Raw genomic sequence first — 22,246 nt, 5'->3', positions numbered from 1 at the left:
GGCACTGCTACAGGCTGGACACCAAGAATGACAAAAGAGAAAGTTGGAGTCAAGGTTAGTTAGAAAATAAATGCAGATTTTTTATGTCTGACTCTTTCAAGAGAAGTTAAATGTACTTCAAGGTTAGTCTAAGCATTACTGAATGCCTTAACTAGTAATGTCAACTCTCAACTTCCAATCTGCTAAAAATAATGGAAGACATTTGGCCTCTTCCACTACCCATTCTTTTCAAGGTTAGGTCTGTGAAGGAAGAAAATAGCCAGGGTAAACATAAGCAAACATTTCAGAGATGTTTTGAGGCAGAAGAAAATAAGGAAGATAAAGGATGAGAAAGAAAAAAAGATGCTTGGAAAATGTTAAAGAAAGATAAATATTACCAGGAATTTTAGTGAATTGGATGCCACGAATATTTGCTTATTTATTTTAGGCATTCAGAAATAGTTGCTGAATTTTAAAAGAACTTTAGGTAGTTGGTTTTTCACTTTTTGATAGCAACATCTAAAAAACATGCAAGAACTTATTGACAAAGATAACAACAACAATCAAAAATTAGGCAGACAAGATGAAGACAATGAAGAACTTTTCTCAATTGTCTTAGCAAGAGAAAATTGGATATATGGAGAACAGATGGTTTTACAATATATAAGTAAGAGATATAGGTAGAACTGACAGAAAAAAAATATAACCCTGAAGTATAAGAAAATAAGGTGATAAATTAAGAAAATGGAACTTTCAAAAGTCTTGAAGGAAGGAAGAAATCCAAAAAAAAGAATAGTGAAAATTTTTTAAGTTTTTGACTACTAGGAGCACAGGAAAAAAAAAATCCTTTTCCCCTCCCCACAATGGTAATCTTCAGGGCAGACCAAGTAAAGCAGCTTTTTATATGACTATTTAAGACACCTGGAAATATCAAGAACATGAAAACTTTAGAGACTAGGAACATTATAGATTCCCCTTCTGGTATTATTAAGCTGGCATTATGGTCTAAGATAGAAAAATATATGTCAAATGCTTTGCAAGTTTTATAATGCTCTATAAATGTTATCTGTTGTTATGATGAATCTATTTCATAAGAAATCTGGAAGAACTTATCATCACATATAACAACGCAATAGAGAGAAAAGTTTTTAGATTTGTTTTTAGCAGCAACTCAGCTGTTGGCATATAAATGTGAGAACCTATTCAATGAAATTCAATGAATTTCTTTTGGATTTAATGGACATGATAGTAACAATAATAATTTATATAGTGATTTACAAATAATATTTCATTTGATCTACAAATATTATTTCATTTGATCTTCACAATGTCCCCATGAAATAAGCATGAATGTGTCCATTTTATGGATGAAGAAACTAAAGAAGACAAAGGTAAAGTTACTTGCTCAGGTTCACATAGCTAGCTACCAATTGTCTGAAGCTGAATCCAAATTCAGGTCTTCTTGATCTTATGTTTAGTCCTTTATCCACTTCTATTCACCATTTAGTATAACATCTGAAGTAACTCAATTGCCTCAATTTTGACATTCTCAATTTAAATGAAACCAGACAACTAAAGAAAGCTGTAGCTAAAGAAAAGGATATTCACAAGTTCTTCTTGAAGAGGCAAAAACATTGGAAAAACTGATTTCATTGTGTGACCACAGGCAACAGGAAACAATTTATGGAGTGTGTGGTGGTTGTATATTGCCAGCCTCACTCTAAGTATCTACAGAAAGACCACAATGAACATAATTTCAATTCTCAAGAGAATGGATGAAGAGGAGCAAAGAGCAAAGGCACCCAGTGCCTACTGGGCATGAGTACACTGCAGCATGGGATGAATGAGGAATTATGTAAGAGAAGTAGTCTAAAAGGATATCATCAAATAAATGTTATATAAAAAGGAAGATAAGTTGTTCACATGTGAAAAAAAGTGATAAAAGATGGGCATGTGCTACTCTGCCTGGTTTCAATTCTACCCATCATCATCATCCCAGATAAACTTAACATTAGGAAACTCATTATGGAGACTGCTTTAGCCCTGATACTCAAGTGCCTCATCAGTATCCTCATTTCTTTTCCTCTGGAGAATGGAGCAAAAAACTTCTCCCAGAGCCTCTCTTTACAAAGAGCTCAGAATCCCAGTTGTCTCTTCTTTCATCACCAGCTGTTCTGCTTGGTTTTGAAGTCATCATCATCATCAATGATGTCATATCCACATTAATGAGATCATAGATATGGATCACAGATCTATTTGAGTAAGATTTATAATGCACCTTCTTTACAACAACTTTCACAACCACCTTGATAATTATACCCATGAAAGCATATTTTATATGCTGGAATTTTATTTTCTCATAATAAACTGATGATAGAAATGGAGGCCCTAGATTACTTTTTTAAATGAATTTTTAAATTAAAAAATTGTTGATATCTTTTGTGTTTCTATCATCTTTATTTCTGAATATAGCTCTCTTCCTTCCTTCCCTTGTGAATTGTCTCTTCTAACAAAGAATTAAAAAAAAAAGATTTTAAAAAGCAGTTCAGAAAAACTAACCAACATAACAACTAATACAACACTATTTGCAATATTCTATACCCATAATCTTCCACCTCTGCAAAGAAGGCAGGAAATTGTTTTCTCATCTTTTTTCAGGGACTAGTTTATCAAGCTTACTTTTTAAAGACTGTCAAAGACAATTTCACTCTGCAGGCCAGTTCAAGTTTAGAGAACCCTTGTTGGCAAGTACAGAGCAAGTACAAGAAGAATTAGTGAAATTTTTTTTTTAAACACTCAAAGAATTTCCAAGATGATAAATTCACTTATATTTCAAATAAAGGGTTTGAGATTCTGAGAGAAGCCACTAGTCCAGAGTCTCTTAACACCACATCTAGGTACAGCAAAGGTAACTGACTTCTCAGGATTACACAGCCAGTAAGGCAGAGAGCTGGGATACAACCCATATTATCTGAATCCAAGACTGTTGCTCTTTTCAACATAGCAATAATAAATAGTGTGCCTGCTATTGTCTAACACTTCAAAGGCCAAATGGAAAAGGACCAGACTCATTACTGGTATAACTCTTTATGACTTAGTCTATTAATTTAAAATATGCTGACCTTTCTCGAGGTTGACATGGTCTAAGTAATGCTTAAGTATTATTATAAAAAATGTCAGAGTTCTTAATTCTAAAACAAGCTGCAATTTTTTTTACCCATTTGTCCTATTTCATTTAAAAAAGGACAAAAACTGTTCTGAAATCCTTAGAGACAAGACTCAATAATAGATTTACTGAGAATAATTATTAGTTTCTTGAAAGTGAGTTTTAAAATGGCAAAAATTATACAAGTTATTGCTCTCCTTTACTTATTAGCTTTATTATTAATATGAAAGTCCAGTATGAAACTATTTTCAATTTTAAAAAATTCATTTAATTCAAAGAACAAATAGTTGCTAAAGTCTGTTAATTTCTGAAAGGAATGAACATTGTTAAAATGATCATTAAATCAAAATACTATTTTGTAAAAATGGAAAACTCTAACATCCACAAATATTTGTAGTTAAAAGAAAATATGAAAAATGCAAGCCAGTCAAACCATGAAAATTCACAAGAAAGACTAACTTTTTGCAGCTTAAAACAATTTGAAGGGAATATTAAAGGTGTACCCAGCATATAGTATCATGACTTGTCATTTTACTTTGATATTTTTCAGACATGAAATATGAGAAGAGAATTTGACAAACTAGTATGAAAGTAACAGAATGGTTTTGATTGATAAAGCAAAAAAAAAATTGTTTCTGAGTGACGCTTGGAAATTATAAAACAAGTGGGTTTTTATTTGGATGAAGGCAAAGAAGGTAGAGGTTACTTTTTTTTTTTAAACTATAAATCAAAATTGTATTGGTTTAGAATACAATTTTAATATTGCACTAAGGAAATTTTTTGATCAGCTCAAACAAACAACAAAGGATCATGCTTTGTTAACAATATAAATGACAGGATATCTGCTAGGGAGTTACCTACCCTAAAAAATTGGAATGGAAAAAAATTAAGTTTTTTATCATCAATTTGCTACTGAGTACATCAAGAAGAATAAAAGGGCATGTGATTAAAGGAAATAAAAATAGGGAACCATAGATGCACTGCCTTTGGAGAGCCTTTTCCTGACTAAATCTATATTGCACTGACCTTTCCTGCACTTGGCATCTTCATAACATTTGTTTGTAAACTGCAATGTTTTCTATTTGCAATTGTTCTCTAGTCATTTCATGTCTGTATTGTTCCAATACTCTGAATGAGTACAGACTCTTTAAGCACTTGTATAAAAGGCAGAAGGAGGGGCCCCCAAATCAAGGATGAATAGAAAAGAGAAAGTAAAACTGAAAGAAGAGCCAGGAAATCTGAGGCTCACAAAATGCTAGAGGAAATAAAAAGTTTTCTTTTTTTTTTCCTTTAGTTTTGTCCAAGGCAATATCAAGAAAAGGATCTGAAGTGTTTGAAGAAGACAGAATAATGTGTAAACATGAGCGTAGGAAAAACTGCTCAGCCTCCATTTTGTTTTGGTCTTCTCCATTAAGAAAAAAGACACTTAGATCTGAGAGAATATAACCAACATTGTGACCAAAGGTCATAAGAAGATACTGAATGTACCTACTTTCCTCAAATGAATTATATCCCAGTTCCTAAAGGAATTTGTAGATGTGATCTGAGCCATGATATAACAGAAAGAATGTGGTACTTGGAATAAGAATTGGGTTTAAGTTGATTCTTTCTAGTAGGTTGACCTTGAGCAAAATCATTTTACTTCCTTAACACTGTGGTCCATTTGTAAAATGGGGATAATATTGTACAGTTCACTTCTCTGGTTTAATTAGAGGGAAAAACACATTGTGTAAACCAAAAGTCCATTTCTGTGACAGTTTATGTGACAGTTTACACAATGTGTAAACCATAAACTGTCACAGAAATGGACTATTATCTCAGGGCCACAGCCGGAAATCTTTGGGAATTTATGGAGGGTGGGAGAGGCGGGAGATAGGTAAATGTCTCAATTTTCATAAAAGAGAAAGAAGTCAGTATTTTGCACATTATAGATTAGTAAGGAAAGTGCTCATTGGTAAAATTTTTGACCAGATTATTATACATGCTTATTATTATGCATATGATTATTATAATACATGTTACTCCTATTAATTATATATTACTACATATGTCTACTTAGTTCCTAGTAACTGGATTTGGAATCCAAAGAATTGGTATCAAATCTTAGTTGTTTTTTTTGTTTTTGTTTTTTTTTGGCTGAGGCTACTGGGGTTAAGTGACTTGCCCAGGGTGACAGCTAGGAAGTGTTTAAAGTGTCTGAGACCAGATTTGAACTCAGGTCCTCCTGACTTCAGGGTTAGTGCTCTATCCACTGCACCACCTAGCTGCCCCACAAATCTCAGTTTTCTTAGGCAAGCCACAGGGTTTTTATAACTCTGCCCCTTCATTTTTTTTTTTTTTGGGGGGGGTTGAGGCAATTGGGGTTAAGTAACTTGTCTAGGGTCACTCAACAGCTAGTATTAATTATCTGGGGCTGGATCTGAACTCAGATCCTCCTAACTTTAGGGCTGTGCTCTATCCACTGTGCCATCCAGCTGCCTCCTGCATCCCCATTTTATAATGAAGAGGTTGGAACAAAAAAATCCCTGAGTTCCTGTTATGGGCCAGAACTCTGAACTTGAAACAAAGGATTATTACAAGGTACTAAGTTATCAAACTGTGCATACCCTTTGATCCAGCAGTGTTTCTATTGGGCTTATATCCCAAAGAGATACTAAAGAAGGGAAAGGGACCTGTATGTGCCAAAATGTTTGTAGCAGCCCTGTTTGTAGTGGCTAGAAACTGGAAAATGAATGGATGCCCATCAATTGGAGAATGGTTGGGTAAATTGTGGTATATGAATGTTATGGAATATTATTGCTCTGTAAGGAATGACCAGCAGGATGAATACAGAGAGGCTTGGAGAGACCTACATGGACTGATGCTAAGTGAGATGAGCAGAACCAGGAGATCATTATATACTTCGACAACGATATTGTATGAGGATGTATTCTGATGGAAGTGGATTTCTCTGACAAAGAGACTTAACTGAGTTTCATTGGAGAAATGATGGACAGAAACAGCTACACCCAAAGAAGGAATACTGGGAAATGAATGTGAACTATTTGCATTTTTGATTTTCTTCCCGAGTTATTTTTACCTTCTGAATCCAATTCTCCCTGTGCAACAAGAGAACTGTTCGGTTCTGCAAATATGTATTGTATCTAGGATATACTGCAACATATTTAACATATATAGGACTGCTTGCCATCCTGGGGGGGGGGGGGAGGAGGGAGGGAGGGGAAAAAACGAAACATAAGTGATTGCAAGGGATAATGTCGTGTAAAAATTATCCTGGCATGGATTCTGTCAATACAAAGTTATTATTAAATAAAATAAAATTAAAAAAATAAATAAATAAAAAAAAATAAACAAGCCCCCTCAAAAAAAAAAAAAAAAAAAAAAAAAAAAAAAAAAAAAAAAAAACAAGGTACTAAGTCAGTGGAATTGATAGAGACAATGATTATTTAGCATGGTGCTTAACAATTCTCTAGTTCAGTATATGTACTTAGTACTTACTATAGTTCCACAAGATTCACACCTTTGATAAGAGACCATATAAGCTCCGACAAATTCAGCCAGAATCAGAACTAGGGAAGACAGAGAAGTGGTGGCAGGTTTTCCTTCGCTTCTCCACTGAAACCAAGATCTGGAAGGCCTCCAGAAAAACTAGCCTAGCCCCAAGTGAAGGAGACGATAAAGAATTTGGACTTTAACCCCTGGCTGTACTCGTGTGGTGATTACTGAACTGAAAAGAAGACTGCTCCCAGAAATCCCAAGAAAACGTCAACAGAAAAGATTACATTTTAAAGAGAATATGACAAGTTCCTTTCCAGCCCTAAGTCCCATGATTCTTTATTCTCTGTTCTCTGCCATGTTTAACAGAGTGTCTTTCCTCCCTTGCTCTCTCCCTGAGACTCTACCCTCTAGCTTTCCTCCTCAGTTCCCTCTTCAGTTACTTTAAGTGGGTCTGCTTCTTCAATATCATTATCCTCAAGGTTCAATCTTCTGACATCTGGCTCTTTCACTCTACAGTCTCTTTGTTGAAGATTTCATCTACTCCAAAGGCTTCAGCCATCTCTACAGAGACAATTTTCAAAGCTCCATTTCTAGCTCTTACTTCTTTGAGAGAAATAAGATGTTCCTGACAACAACAAGTTTTCCTCTTAGTAAGGAAACTATCATGTTCACAAACTGTAAAAATAATTGTTAGAATATAGTACACACATAGGAGAGGCATGAAGCATCAAGGGTCTGTCAGAGGCAGAGATGATCTCTGGCCAGGAAAGGTGTGGGAAACAGAAGGTGAGCTGAACCTTCATGGAAGAGAAACATCCAGATGAGAGAGATGGCGAGGTCTCATTGGGTGGGACAACAGCACAGAGTTTAACATGACATGAAGAATGTTAGTGACTGAGGAAGGTAAGAGCCTTACTTTCATTGAGCAAAAACTGGACCATTCTACCGGGCCAGTACTTATTCCTGTTGAAGTTCTACCCTTATTTAAAGGTCTTACCCATTTCAAAGGTTTTACAAAGATACAGAAAGGGAGTTAATCATAGATCCATGGAGCAATCTGGAATTATGCCCCAAAAATTATCAAATTGTGCATACCCTTTGATCCAGCAGTGTTTCTATTGGGCTTATATCCCAAAGAAATACTAAAGAAGGGAAAGGGACCTGTATATGCCAAAATGTTTGTAGCAGCCCTGTTTGTAGTGGCTAGACACTGGAAAATGAATGGATGCCCATCAATTGGAGAATGGCTGGGTAAATTGTGGTATATGAATGTTATGGAATATTATTGTTCTGTAAGAAATGACCAGCAGGATGAATACAGAGAGGACTGGCGAGACTTACATGAACTGATGCTAAGTGAAATGAGCAGAACCAGGAGATCATTATACACTTCGACAACGATATTGTATGAGGACATATTTTGATGGAAGTGGATTTCTTTGACAAAGAGACCTGAGTTTCAATTGATAAATGACGGACAAAAGCAGCTACACCCAAAGAAAGAACACTGGGAAACGAATGTAAACTATCTGCATTTTTGTTTTTCTTCCCGGATTATTTATACCTTCTGAATCCAATTCTCCCTATGCAACAAGAGAACTGTTCGGTTCTGCAAACATATATTGTATCTAGGATATACTGCAACATATCCAACATATAAAGGACTGCTTGCCATCTAGGGGAGGGGGTGGAGGGAGGGAGGGGGAAAAAAATCGGAATAGAAACGAGTGTCAATATAATGTAATTATTAAATAAAAAATTTAAAAAAAAAATCATAGATCCATGGATTTTTTGGCTTGGGAATAATAGAAGTTAGCTAGTCTAGCATCCCATTCAATGAAAGACTAGAAACTGAGTGAATGCCTTTTAGTTGAAGCATGGCTGAATAAATTATGGTATATGAATGCTATGGAATATTATTGTTCTGTAAGAAAGGACTAGCAGGATGATTTCAGAGAGGCCTGGAGGGACTTACATGAACTGATGCTGAATGAAATGAGCAGGACCAGGAGATCTGTATACGCGGCAACAAGAACATTATATGAGGATCAATTCTGATGGACGTGGCTCTTTTCAATAATGAGATCATTCAGGTCAGTTGCAAAGTCCTTGTGTTGGAGATAGTCATCTATAACCCAAGAGAGGACTGTGGGGACTGTGTGTGGATCACACCATAGTATTATTTTTACTTTTTTTTGTTGCTGTTGCTTTCATTCTGTTTTCTCTCTCTCTCTTTTTTTCTTTTTGATCTGATTTTCTTAGGCAACATGATAATTGTGGAAATATGTATAGAAGCACTGCACATATATAACATATATTGGATTACTTGCTGTCTAGGGGAGGGAGAAAAAATTGGAACATGAGGTTTTGCAAGGGTGAATGTTGAAAATTATCTATGCATAGGTTTTGAAAATAAAAAGCTTAAAAAAAAAGAAATGATATGTAAGTTAAATCTTGACCTTTTAATTGGTGGGTCCAGTGGTACCTCAGTAATAATGCCCATGATTCCTTTCCCTCACATTGGAACTACAGAATTCAATTTATTTTGGTTAAGTCTTTGGGGAGGAGCTAGAGCCTCTTACCCATTCTCTCTCCAGACTGATAGAACATGCATAAAATCATAATTTTACTCTGTGAGGGGTGAAGAGGTGGTAAACTTCCACAAGCTCTGGGAAGGTGATAGTTCTGCTCAGTATCAGCTTTAGCATCTGAGACTCCTCTGCAATCTTCTCTCCCTTTAAAATCATGAGTAGGTACAGATCACATCACTCTCTTCCTAGGACACTATAGTTTGGGACCTGACTAAAGTACAGGCAGCAGGTACAAATTAGCCTTTGCTAGGCTCCCCAAAATGTCTTCTTGTGCTCCGGGTTTTCCATTCTACTGAGAGGATTTAACAGGTCAGTCAGTGAGTCAATCAATGAATACTTATGGGCTGAGGAGGGAGAGAACAAGAGTTAGGGATTAGGAAAGGCTTCCGATAGAAAACGGCATTTGATTTGAGCCTTGAAAGAAGGTAAGTAGTATGAGAAGTGGAGATGAAGGAGGAACTCATTCTAAGGGCTCAGAGAATGGATGGAGCTAGGAAATGGAGGATCCTGTTTGAGAAAAAATTAGCAGGCCAGTTTGGCTGGAAGGTAAAATTTGTGATGTGGAGTTGAATGAAATAAGATTGGAAAATTAGAGAGAAGTCAGATTGTAGAAGGCTTTTGCATTTTATCTAGCCAATGAGAAATCAAGCATGTGAGTTTGTGGCTGAGGGAGACTGTTTTGGCAGAATGAATTGTAGAGGGTAGGTTCTGGAAGCAGGAAGTCCGACCAAGAGTCTACTACAGTATTTCAAGTTTAAACTGAAGAGAGCCTGAATCAGAATGATGCTTCTTGAGTAAAGAGAAAGAAATTGAAGTGAGAGCCATTTAGAGGTAAGACCTGACAAATTCTGACAACAGATTACATAAGGAAAATGGAGGGAGGAGTAAAGTCAAAAATGACTTTGGGTTTATAAATCTGAATAAATGGAAAGACAGTGCTACCCTCCACAAAAATAGAAATCTGAAGAAAGAGTAGGTTTGGGGGGGAGAACAATTAGTTCTGTTTTGGATCTTTTGTGTTTAAGGTACTAGTGGGGTATTCAGGAAGAGAAATGTAGCAGGGTTTTAACAATGTTGAAATTGTCCTTGAAATTTGGAAAAATTCTATCTAGACATAGAAATTTTGGAATTCTTTGCATAGAGATGATGTTTTAGCTCCTAGAAGCTGATGAGATCTCCAAGAAAATGTATGTAAAAAGAAAAAATGTCCCAGGAAAGGTTACTGAGGAGTAATGAGAAAGGTAAAAGGGAGAATGATGGGAAGTGCCAAAGAAGACAAGAAAGGAAAAAGGTTATGAGGAAGAAGTATTCAATAGTAGTAAAGATTTCAGAAAGGTCAAGAAAAATAAGGACTAAGAAAAAGCCTTTAGAGTTTCAGTTTTAGAGACTGCTGTTAACATTTTTTATTTAATATTTTTTATTCCCCCCCCAAGTTACATGTAAAACAAATTTTAACATTTATTTTTAAAACTTTGACATTCAGATTCTCTCCCTTCCTCCCCAGCTCCCCTGCACTGAGAAGGCTCATGTAAAGTTATGCAAAACACATAAAAATCATGTTGTGAAATAAAACAGATCCTCCCCCCCCCCCCAAGAAAAATACAATTTAAAAAATATGCTTCAATCTATATTTAGACACAATCAATTCCTTCTCTGGGTATGAATAATGTCTTTCATCATAAATCTTTCAAAGTAGTCCTGGATTCCTGAGAATAGCAAAATCATTTATATCTGATCATCTTACAATATTGCTATTACTTTGTACATAAAGCATTTCGCTTTGCGTGAGTTCTTGGAAGTCTTTCCAGATTTTTCTGAGAACATTCTGCTCATTGTTTCTATTGGAACAATAATATACTATCATAATCATATACCACAATTTATTTAACCATTCCCCAAATTGATGATCCTCTCCCCAATTTCTTACTCTTTACCCTGAGAAAAGAGTTGTTATAAACATCTTTGCACATTTTTTTTTTTTTCATTTGTTTTTAAAATCTCTTTTAAGAGATTTGCCCAGTAATGTCATTGTCAGGTCAAAGGATATACATGATTCTATAGCCCTTTGAGCATATTTCCAAATTGCTCTACAGACTAGTTGAATCAGTTCACAATTCCACCAACAAGGGAACAATCATTTCCCCCACATTTCCTTCAATTTTTGTCATTTTTCTTTTCTGGCCTATTGGCCAATCTAACAGATATGAGGCTGTATCTCAGAATTGTTTTAATTTGCATTTCTTTGATCAGTAGTGAATTCAGTATTTTTTTTCAGTTACAGTATGAATGATTGCTGATAACTTTTGAGTAAGCAGTTTCATTTGAGTGATAGTATTAGAATTCAACTATGAGGGCTTGAATATTAATGGCAGGGTCTGAAAGATTCTAGACAGGATAGGACTGAGGACAAAAGGAGAAATGGTAACCTGGCAAGAAGGCCACTTTGCCTTAGAAAAAGGAAGAAAAAAGAGAGAAAGTATAAAGTGTGAGAGCTCCTAGTGAATGATTCTATTCTATTTTTCTCAAAACCACAGAATCTCAACAGTTGGAAGACAATTTCTGAACCATCTAGATTAAGTGATATGTAAACAAGAATCTAATACTAGAATAATATGCAAGAAGTGGTTTATTCAGTTTTTGACCAAATACCTCTATTGTGGGGAAACATATTCATTTCATTTTTGATTGCTAATTGTTACAAAATTTTCTTAACAGCAAGCCTAGATTTGCCTTTGCAACTTCCATTTCTTGATTCTAGTTTTGCCTTGTGGAGCCAAGTTGAACAAATCTAATCCTTTTTCATAGGACAGCCATTCGGATCCTCAAAGATAGTCAGGATGTGATTCCTACCTCTTCCCTCCTTCAGAACAGACATCTCCAGGTCCTTCAACCAGTAGGTCAAGACATCTACTGAGAAGCAATGTGGGAACTTGAGGAATGAGAGGCCAGTGAAGATAGTATGATGGTGTTTAATATATGTATTTGTTAGGGGCTGCTAGATGGTGCAGTGGATAGAGCACTGGGGAGGACCTGAGTTCAAATCTGATTACAGACACTCAATACTCCCCAGTTGTGTGACCTTGGTCAAGTCACTTAATTCCAGTTGCCTGGGCACACTCCCCCCCCCCCCCCCCAAAAAAAAAAAAAAAAAAAAAAGAGAGTTGTTTTTTGTTTTTTTCCCTTGAGGCAACTGGGGTTAAGTAACTTGCCCAGGGTTACACAGCTGGGACATGTTAAGTTTCTCAGACCACATATAAATTCAGGCCCTCCTGACTTCAGTTCCGGTGCTTTAATCACTGTACCACCTAGCTGCTCCAAGATATGTATATACTTGTTGAAATATGTACTGTGTAGTGCAGAGCACACTGGGGCTAATATCTCAATAGTTTGGAACAGCATGTTGTCACAGTCCAAAGATGCATTAGTCTTATGGGTAGCCATTGGTTGTTGTTGGCTTATGCCGAACTTGAGATAAATAAAACAAAACAAAATTCTTATGCACTAGATTACACATTGTTGAAGTAAGCCAGGTTTCTTCTACATAGCATTAACATATAACTAAGTATGTAGTAAATAAGGGGCTCAGCAAAAAAGTGAATTATAGTCATATAAGGATCGATCCTTATATGTTATTCTGGATTAGACTGTTTTTTTTTTTTTTCTTTTTTTCTTTTTTTTTTTTTTAGCATTTATTTTATTTACTCTTAGTTCCACATTCTCTCCCTCTTTTTCCTATTCTATTTTATTTTTTTCCTGAATTACATGTAAAATAATTCTTAATTTTTTTTTTCAAATTTTGAGATCCATATTCTCTCCCGCCCTAAGACTTCTTAAATAGATATCCCAAGAACCCCAGGTCCACATCACCAACTACCTATTATATATTTTTAATTGGCTGTCCTTTTGGAATCTCAAACCCAGCAAGTTCAAAACAGAATTCAGATTTCTTCTCCCAAATTTGCCCCTCTTCCTAACTTCCCAATTTCTGTTAAAGGCACTAGGACCCCCAAGCACAACCTTTTATGTGAAACCTTTCTTGATTCCTTCAGCTGTTTGAACCTGTCCTCTCAAAGTACCTTAATCTAACCACTTTATATGTATTCTCTATGCACTAGTTTATGTACTTGTTGTCAGCCCTGTTAGAATATAAAGCTCTTTATGAGCAGGGATTGTTTCACATTTTGTATTTATATTTCTAGTGCCTAGCATAGTGCCTCCCACAGAAAAGTCATCAATAAATGCTGCCTGACAATTATTCCTTCTGGCTATTCAAGTTAACAACTCAGTGTCACCTTTGACTTCATGACTATGTCAGTCCTCAGCTCAAAAAGTTCCAGAGGCTCTCTTTGGCTTTAATGTAGATGAGATTAAGAGATCATTCAGTTGATAAAAGTATTCAAGATAATGTATTTATTTAGATTTATCTAAGCATTAGAAACAGTAATAGTTAATGACTAATCTTAAAATAAGAGTGAGCAGTAGGAATTATTTTTTACTTTAATAATGATAAAGTGTGGGTGGAATTAAAAGATCATTCATCTGATAAATATATTCAAGGTAGAGTTAAATTTATGATCTAGGATCAAAATGCTTAAAAGATAATTCTTTTGTCACATAAAATGTAATAAACTTCATAAAACAGGATAGCATTTTGCCAATAGTTAATCCTATACAACTAAAGAGGAAAATATATGCATTCACTGTATAAAATTATTATTTTAATATCTTTTATAAATTAGTATAAATTTAATACAAATTTTATGAATTTTAGTATAAAAAATTTACTACAGACAGAGGAATTATAGCGTGTTTTGAAAACATAAGATAAAGTCCAAGAAGTTGGCATAAATAAAGAATTTAATTTTTATTAATTTAATTATTTATAATTTATATTATCTTATATTTATTAATAAATTTATTTATAATTTAAAATTTTAAATAATTTTTATTATTAATATCTTATTAAATAAGAATTTAATTTTAATTAATATTTAAGAAATATTAATAGGAAATCTGAGTATAATATTTATGGAAGAGAAAATAACATATTTTCTTTTTTCCTTTGGCTGGTTGAAAGAGAAAAATCTATTCTTGAGTAGTCCCAACAATTTCATTTTTTAAAATGATGCATACAAGTTTCCATCTCTTATGTCAGTGCAGCTTAGAGAGAAAAGTTTCTCATGGAAAGACCCTATAAAAGTTGGACCTTTCATTTGGACTTCCTTATTGTACTTCATATGAGGATCTTGAAATTCTTTAATATGGAAATGTGATTTTCTATATCTTATTTTATTTATTTCCTTTTTATTTTTTAATAGTATTTTATTTTTCCAAATACATTGAAAGATAGCTTTCAACATTCACCTTTGACAAGGTTTTGACCTTGTGTCTTAAATTTTTCCTCTATCTCTCCCCCCAAGTCCTCTTCCCAAGATAGCAGATAATATGAGATAAGTTAAACATATTTATTATAGAAATATAAAGACTATATTTTAGAGACCAAAAAATGGGACTCATGAAAGTGAAGGATCAATAGCATGGTTCCTGTGTTGACTCTTAGCAGAGGACACTATTCAAAAAGTAGAGTATTTAAGATTCTTGGTAATTCAAGGTAAATAACAGTACTTTATGGTGCAAAAGGAAAATAGTACTTATCCAAATGTGTTAGAACCCCACTTCACAGTCCTACATATTGCTAATTTCTTCAATCCATGAAGAGAGCAAGTACCTTAAAAGTCTACAATCATTTCTGTGAGGAAAAATAGCAATTTAAAATAAATCAGATGTTCACCTAACCATGAGATGAGAGAAATATTATTAAAGATGTTTTTTGGGGGCAGCTAGATGGCACAGTAGATAGAGCACCAGTCCTGAAATCAGGAGGACCTGAATTCAAAAGCTGGAAAAAATTTCCCTGATATCAAATTACTTTTAAATCCAAAGAATATTCTTAGGATAACAATGTTTCTAGGTAAATACATTAATCTATAGTTCAGAGATTTTGGTAGACAATGAATGTCTCTGTTGTAAAATTTGTTACATGTTTAATGCATTTTTTTAATGGTTCATTTCACTTGTTATTTAATTTTATTAAATCTGCTGTCTGGTAACCACACAGTGTTCTTACTATTACAGGTCAAGGGCCTGGTTTAATGCCTAATGGATTTACGGTAAAATGATTCATTTACTAGCATCAAGTGTAAAACATTCAGTTCATAAGTCCCTAGGTGCAATGGGGGCAAATCTAATAGAAGCCTTTGGGGAAAAATATGTTCTTTCTATAGACTTTATTACAGTTCTGTTTTATCTAATTCAATGCTTTCCAAGGGGGAGCTGCGTACTCTTCTGTGTAGATAAGAAGCATCAGAAAATGCTACAAGGAAGAGGACCAATGGAGTAAAGTAAGATAAATACAGTAATTTGCATGTAACAAGGTCAGATAAGGTAGCAGAATAAGAAATTTATACATAGAAAAATAAAAAGAGGAAAAAAAGAGGGGTGAATTTGTAAGGGACAGATAGGACAGATGCCAAGCCTCTAAGATAGGACAGATGCCAAGCCTCTAAGGAAAAAAAAAAGATCCAGAAACCATGATTCTACTTGATTCAACCTGAGTGAGCTAAAGGGACATAAAAAAAGACATTTCACAAATAAAGGGTAAAACACTACTATGGTGAAAGTTAAAGCATTCTTGTTTTCCTAGAATTGAAAAGAGTGGCTGCAATGTCATTGCTATAGTTCTGATCAAGGTTTGCTAATCCAAACCTTCTTTGTAGTCTGAACATGTCTCCACTTTTAAAAATAACCTCTTGTAAAATGATTGCAAGCTCTGATCATACTTACCAGGTCTATGTTTTGCATTATATCCTGAAATGAAGGGTGAGTTCGAAACTGTTCAAAGAGGTCCCGTTTGTAAAGCAATGCATAAACCAGGTTTGGGTTGTGGTGGAGAGAATTTGTCAGGCAGGAATTGATGATCTCTAACATCATTCGAATCACTTCCTCAATCACATTCAGGTCCTGTGCCTTTGAAAACAAAAGGAAATATTACAGGTTAAATGAAATAGTCTTAATAATATAATTTTTTTCTAAATACATAAAAAGATAGCTTTCAACATTCACTTTTATTAAACTTTGTGTTCCAAATTTTTCCCTCCTTTCCTTTTCTCCCCTTCTCCCCAAGATTATAAGCAGCCTGATATAGGTTAAATCTGTGTATTCTTTTAAAACATATTTCCATTACTGAAGTGGTCTTTAAAATAAATAATTTGAAAGAATGAGAACAACCTTTTTATATGTAACAGCACTAGAAAGACCATTTAGGAGAAGTGATTTCAAGTGCTTTGTTCAATAAACTTAGTAATTGGGGTTGTTAGTTTTGGCTTAAAAAATAGACCTGTTTCATTCTTGAACTCAAAGTGGAAATAATTTGGGATACCATAAAAATAACAAAAAGAGCCACAGAGTTGTGAGGAAACATACAGATCATCTTTTCCCATGTTTTGTGTATTTGAAAACTGGGTCCCAGAGAGGTTAAATGACCTAGTTAAAGCCAAACAACTAAATAGTGGCAGAGTTCTCAGACTAAGACCCTGGTCTTCTGCCTTCTAGAGAAATAATCTGCATTACTCTGAAGGAGTTAAGTCCCTTATGTGGAGAAGGAATTAATAGTCATTGATAGGTAATATAGAGAAAGACATTTTCACATGAAATAATAATAAACTCACTTCCTCCCATCCCTCAAGTTAAATGAACTAAATCTCTACCTCAAGTAGGGCCAAATACAACATTATTATAATAGAAACAACATAAGTGACAACCAACACTTACTAAGCAATGATTCAGTACCAGGTTCTGCTAAGCAATGGGGATATAAAAAGAAACAAGATACTCCCAGCCCTTAAGACACAATCTAATAAGAGAGACAAAACAAAACAAAAAACAAAATAAAACAAAACAAATATGTACAAACAATCTATTTAGATTACAAATAAAAAATACTTTAAAAAAGGGAGGCACTAAAATTAAGAGGGTTTGGGAAAGACTTCCTGTAGAACATGAGATCTTAGCTGGGACTTGAAGAAAGCCAGGAGGTAGAGATGTAGACATTGGGAACAGTATGAGAAAATGACCAGATAATGAGAGAGAAACCAACTAGTTTGTAGAACATCCTGAAGGCTAATGTCACTGAATAAAAGGGCATGTAGTAGGAAGAAAAAGTACTAAGTCTGGAAAGATAGAAGGGAGATAGGTTATGAAGGGCTCTGAATGCCAAACAGAGGATTTCGTATTTGATCCTGGAAGTAACAAGGAGGGAGACTCATGAGAAAGAGATGAAAAGCTTTGGGGAAGGACGAAAAAATGGCTATTGTGGAGAATAAAATAGTGAATTAACAAGATAGGTATAGAAGGAATGTGTAACAGTTGTGAGGGCTCAGTTGAGACTGTGAAACATAAATTGGTAGTAGATCCAGACAGAATGGTTGTGTGATTTTTCTCCACATCATTCAGCAGCATCTGTGTTGAAGTAAAGATGGAAAATGGTAGAGATGGTCCAAGGCCAAGACTTGGCAGGGCAAAATTAGACAATAAAGGAGCTAGGGATTCAAGAAAGGAAGACTGGAGAGAGCTGAATCAGTTCACCAACAGGTCAAGAGGAGAGAGTGGCTAGGGCAGGGAAGATAGTTTGAGAAAGATCAGATCAGGTGTTGACAGTTGAGTTTTGTAAGGGAAGATAGGGAGCGATAAAAAGCCAATAGATTATGGTCAGATAAAGGGTTGATAGTATTCATGAACATGGAAGTGACAGCATGATTAAAGGGGAAATTATTTTTTTTGTGTGGCTGAAGTGGGGGAGAGAGTGTAAATCATAGGAAGAAAATAGGTATAGGAACTGAATGGTCAGGGTAGTCAAAGGAAAGTCCCTGAGTATGAGGGCAGGTATTGGGGAGGAGAGAAAAACTCTAAGTCATGTCCTAGACTTACTGAGGAAGGAAAGAAAGCATGGACATTTGGAAGGAATCCCAACTGGTATTCTGACTGGGTCACAATATATGAGTAGCCTAAAGGTGAAAAGTTACTAAATGATAGAGGTTGGGGCAGGGTGGGAGGCAAGGGGGAAAGAACCTGAAAGTAACAATAGGGAGCCAGAAGTGTTTCAATTCCTCCATCTTGACCAATAAGGCTAGGTAATGAATGGAAGTGCAGTCAACAGTGGAAAAGATAGCTAGGAAGAGGTTGTGTCTTTGGAGGGAAGCCAAGGTTCAGTAATGATTAGTAGATGGAAGAGATAAAGAAGGAAAGTTGGTTACCTGAAAGGCTGCATGGTGTTTGGTTGAAACTTTTGGTGGGAAGCATTGAAGGGAATGGAAAAAAGATTAAGGAGGTGGGGTGAGGAATAAGACTTGGATGATAGAAGTTCAGAATCACTGGGACTTAGAGAGTATGATCAGGTGTGAAAATGTTCATCCTGGAGCAATGAACCACTTCCTAAAAGACTGAGCTGAAGGCAAATACAGATGAGATAAAAGGTATTAGAATCCTAGTGTTAACTCAACTTGAAACAAGGTGATAGATAACTCAAGGGAGATGTTAGAATTCTAGTGTTAACTCAATGTAATTGATACAATGCTTGTGTTCACACCTTTACTCATTGGAGTTCACACATTTGGGAGATTTCAGGGTTTAATATGAGATATCTGAATTCACACCTCCCTTGAAGCTCTTAGGGCCAGAGAGCACTCTGGGAGTAAACTTATAATCCCATTCTCTCAGAAGAGTCATATATAAGCCCAGTTGAGAGAATTCAACTGAATTACATGGAGAGTGGAGCTGAATTGGAGGCTGAAGAAAGCAGAGGCAGAAGCAAAGGACAAAGCTGCAAGAGCTCTTAGAACCAAGAAGAGAGAGGGGCCTCTAAGAAAAGCTAACCAGGCTATATTGGAGATTGAGAGCCAGAAGCCCTCTCTCCGAGGCAAGAGAGATCCATTCCATTTTCTATTCCATTTTCCACTTGGCTGGCTGGAGGACTGAAGGACAAACTTTTGGATTTGGAAACATTCGGAGGGAGCTCTTAGAACCAAGCAGAGAGATAGGCCTCTAAGCTAACCGGGCTATATTGGAGATAGTAAAAGATCTGAACTTTTCTCACCTATCTGTGTTTTGGGTGATTATTTACTCTTAACTGATACTAAGAATGCCTCCAGAAAACTTCCCCGAGAAACCTGCTCTCTCCCAGAGAGAACCATTATTTTATTTTAAAAGAAGAAAATCACCACCAAAAGGCATATGTCAGATGATCAGATGGGAGGTCCCACTTCACTACTCCTTTTCCCTTCAAAGAAAGTATATTAGGTAGGAAAGGGCATAGCAGAAGATGAAAGTGGAACGCACTATAGGAGAAAGAAGTTCTAGTGCCCACTAATTTATGTTTTCCTCTTCCCACTAGGGACAAGTGGCAGCAGGAGACAAAAGATCTGAGGTTAAAGGGAAGACTTTTCCTCTGTGGGATGTGGAAAACTTCCATGGCTATCAAGATCCTGGGAAGGTAGCAAAAATTGGAAATTGCCTTGTGCCAGCACAGATGGAAGTTGTTGCTTTGTGACTTTTGGAGATACCAAGTTCTTTCCTTTAGGGAATGTGTTGTACCCAGTAAGAAGGCACAAGGCACACAGTCAGAACAAGGAACTTAGATAAGAAGTCAGGAGAACTGAGTTTTAGTTCTGTCATTTTCTAGTTGCATGATCTTAATTAAGTTACTGAACCTCTAGGACTCATCTGTAAAATAAAGGGACTAGGTTAAATGATTTCTAAAATCTGTTTTAGTTTTAAAATTTTACAGTTCAATGATTCAATCAACAAATATTTCATAAGCATATACTGTAGTACATGCCATCCTGGAACTATGAAAACAAAAACAAAACAGTCTTTTGCCTTTGAGGAGCTAAGTCAGGGAAACAATGTGTAAAAATATAAATAAATAAAACATATACAAAATAGATGAGTGGTAATACTTTTTTTTTTTTTGCTGGGGGCAAAAGCCCAAGCATCTGGGGAGAAAAAGAGCTAGTGTTTGTTCTGCAATGCAGAAGGGAGGAAGTACATCTGGTAAGAGAGATGATTTGTGCAAAGTCAAGGAGATAGAATATGCATTTGTGTACATGTGGAACAGAAAGAAGGCCAGGGCAACTAGGATATAGTATGAAGGGAAATAATGTCTAAGAGGCCTGGAAAGGAAGGGATGCAATCAGAAGCATTGTTGTTCTTAAAGAGAAGAGGATGATGACCTATAGGAGGAGTTTGGAATAGTTCTGCTAATAAATATGGCTCCACTTTTAAAACTAAGGAGCCACTGGAGCTTTTTTTGAGCAGAGAGATGACGTTCATATTTTGCTTCAGAAATGTTATTTTGTAGCTGTGTGCAGGAAAGGAAAAGGTAAAGACTTGAAGGGACTAATTGGGAGAGTATTTACAAGAGTCCTTCTAAGAGGTGAGGGGCCTGAATAAAGATAGTCACTAGAAAAACAGAAAGATGTGTAAGAGATGCTGTGGAGACAAAATTAACAATTGCTATATGGATATGAGATATAAAGAAGTCTGAAGAGATAAGGAGGTGAACTTGGGTGCTGGAGAGGACACTTTTTCTTTTTTTTTTTTTGAGAGGCAATTGTTATTAAGTGACTTGCCCAGAATCACACAACTAAGAAATGTGTCTGAGGACAGATTTAGGTCCTCCTCACTCCAGGGACCATGCGCTATACACTGCATTATATAGCTGACCAAAACACCAAAAAACAGTTTCAATAGAAATGCAGCAATAGGAAGTAGGGAAATGTAGATTTTTTGGGAAAGATAGTTTTATTTTAGATAGACTAAATTGAGAAGAATAAAACAATTTATAATGCTAAATAGAACTATTAATTAAATGAATCACAACAATGAGCCTTTAAAAAAAACTACAACAACTACTACTATCACCACCTCTTACTATTATTACTATTGCTGCTGCTGCTGCTACTACTACTACTGGATCTGGCTGCTGGCTTAATTGGCAGATTCCTTAAACATCTTTATAATTTGACTTTAGTTCTTTGATTTTATTTTGCTTTCACATATGTATTAGTTTGTATGGAAGAATTTCTTGTGAAATTTCATTTAAAAAATCACTGATTTGATATATTCAAAACAATTTTAAAGTAAAATTGAATTTTTTTTAACCAATAGCTGTGGGGACAAATGATTTTAATTGGTTACACTATTTTATTCAATCTCTGACATAAATTAAGGCCTACTTGGTGAGCTTAAGTGAAAGGGTTTGATCAACTTGTGGAATAACTATTTCCTAAATTACAGATGAATTATAAAAAGTTTTAGACTGGAAGTTTATAAAACTAGTAAGTACATGAGTGGTTAAAAAAGTTTTCATTCAATGGGGTGGGAGGGAGTATACACTCTGATATACAAATCTGCAGTAGAGGGGGATTTCTCAGCAGATACCACTAACTTAGTCTTATTTTAAAAACAAAAGTTTATATTTTAAAAAATGCTCATTTTCAATGAAAATGTTGGCACTCCTAGTACACATACACACACACACATACACACACACACACACACACACACACACACACACACACACAATTTATTCACAGAAAAAACTAGTAACCCTGTTGACTAAAAGAATACCTAGAAGGTGGGGTAGAAAGGGAAGGAAGAAGGGAGGAAGAAAGAAAAAAGTATATAAATTTTAGAAAAGTACATTAAGCATGACACTTTTAAAAAATTATAATTTGGAGATATTTTTTAATTAAAGTTGATAAAAACAGAGTTAGATGTAGCATTTCCATTTTGACCTATTCCTTCTAAACTCAGGTGAAGTTATTTATACTTTTTTATAAAGATAAATCTGAGCAATAATCTCATTTCCCTGCAAGCAGCAGCTAATATATAAACAAAACAAAGCTTAAAGTTTAAAAAAAAAAAAAGGCAAGAAGATATTGTTGCTACTTTATTA

General features: G+C 35.2%; 1 protein-coding gene across 5 annotated transcripts in view; it reads right to left on the bottom strand.

Annotated features, from left to right (window-relative positions):
* Window positions 1–22,246, bottom strand: part of DYM (dymeclin) — a 590,636-nt gene that overhangs the window by 90,418 nt on the left and 477,972 nt on the right. For all 5 annotated transcript variants that reach the window (XM_051969633.1, XM_051969632.1, XM_051969635.1 and 2 more), the window contains one exon: window positions 16,078–16,260. In XM_051969633.1, the coding sequence (XP_051825593.1) occupies window positions 16,078–16,260 (183 nt within the window). The remainder of the gene's footprint in view (window positions 1–16,077; window positions 16,261–22,246) is intronic.

Source organism: Antechinus flavipes, chromosome 1 (genome assembly GCF_016432865.1).
Source record: "Antechinus flavipes isolate AdamAnt ecotype Samford, QLD, Australia chromosome 1, AdamAnt_v2, whole genome shotgun sequence".
NCBI lineage: Eukaryota > Metazoa > Chordata > Mammalia > Dasyuromorphia > Dasyuridae > Antechinus > Antechinus flavipes.
This window is presented reverse-complemented; position numbering and strand designations above follow the sequence as displayed.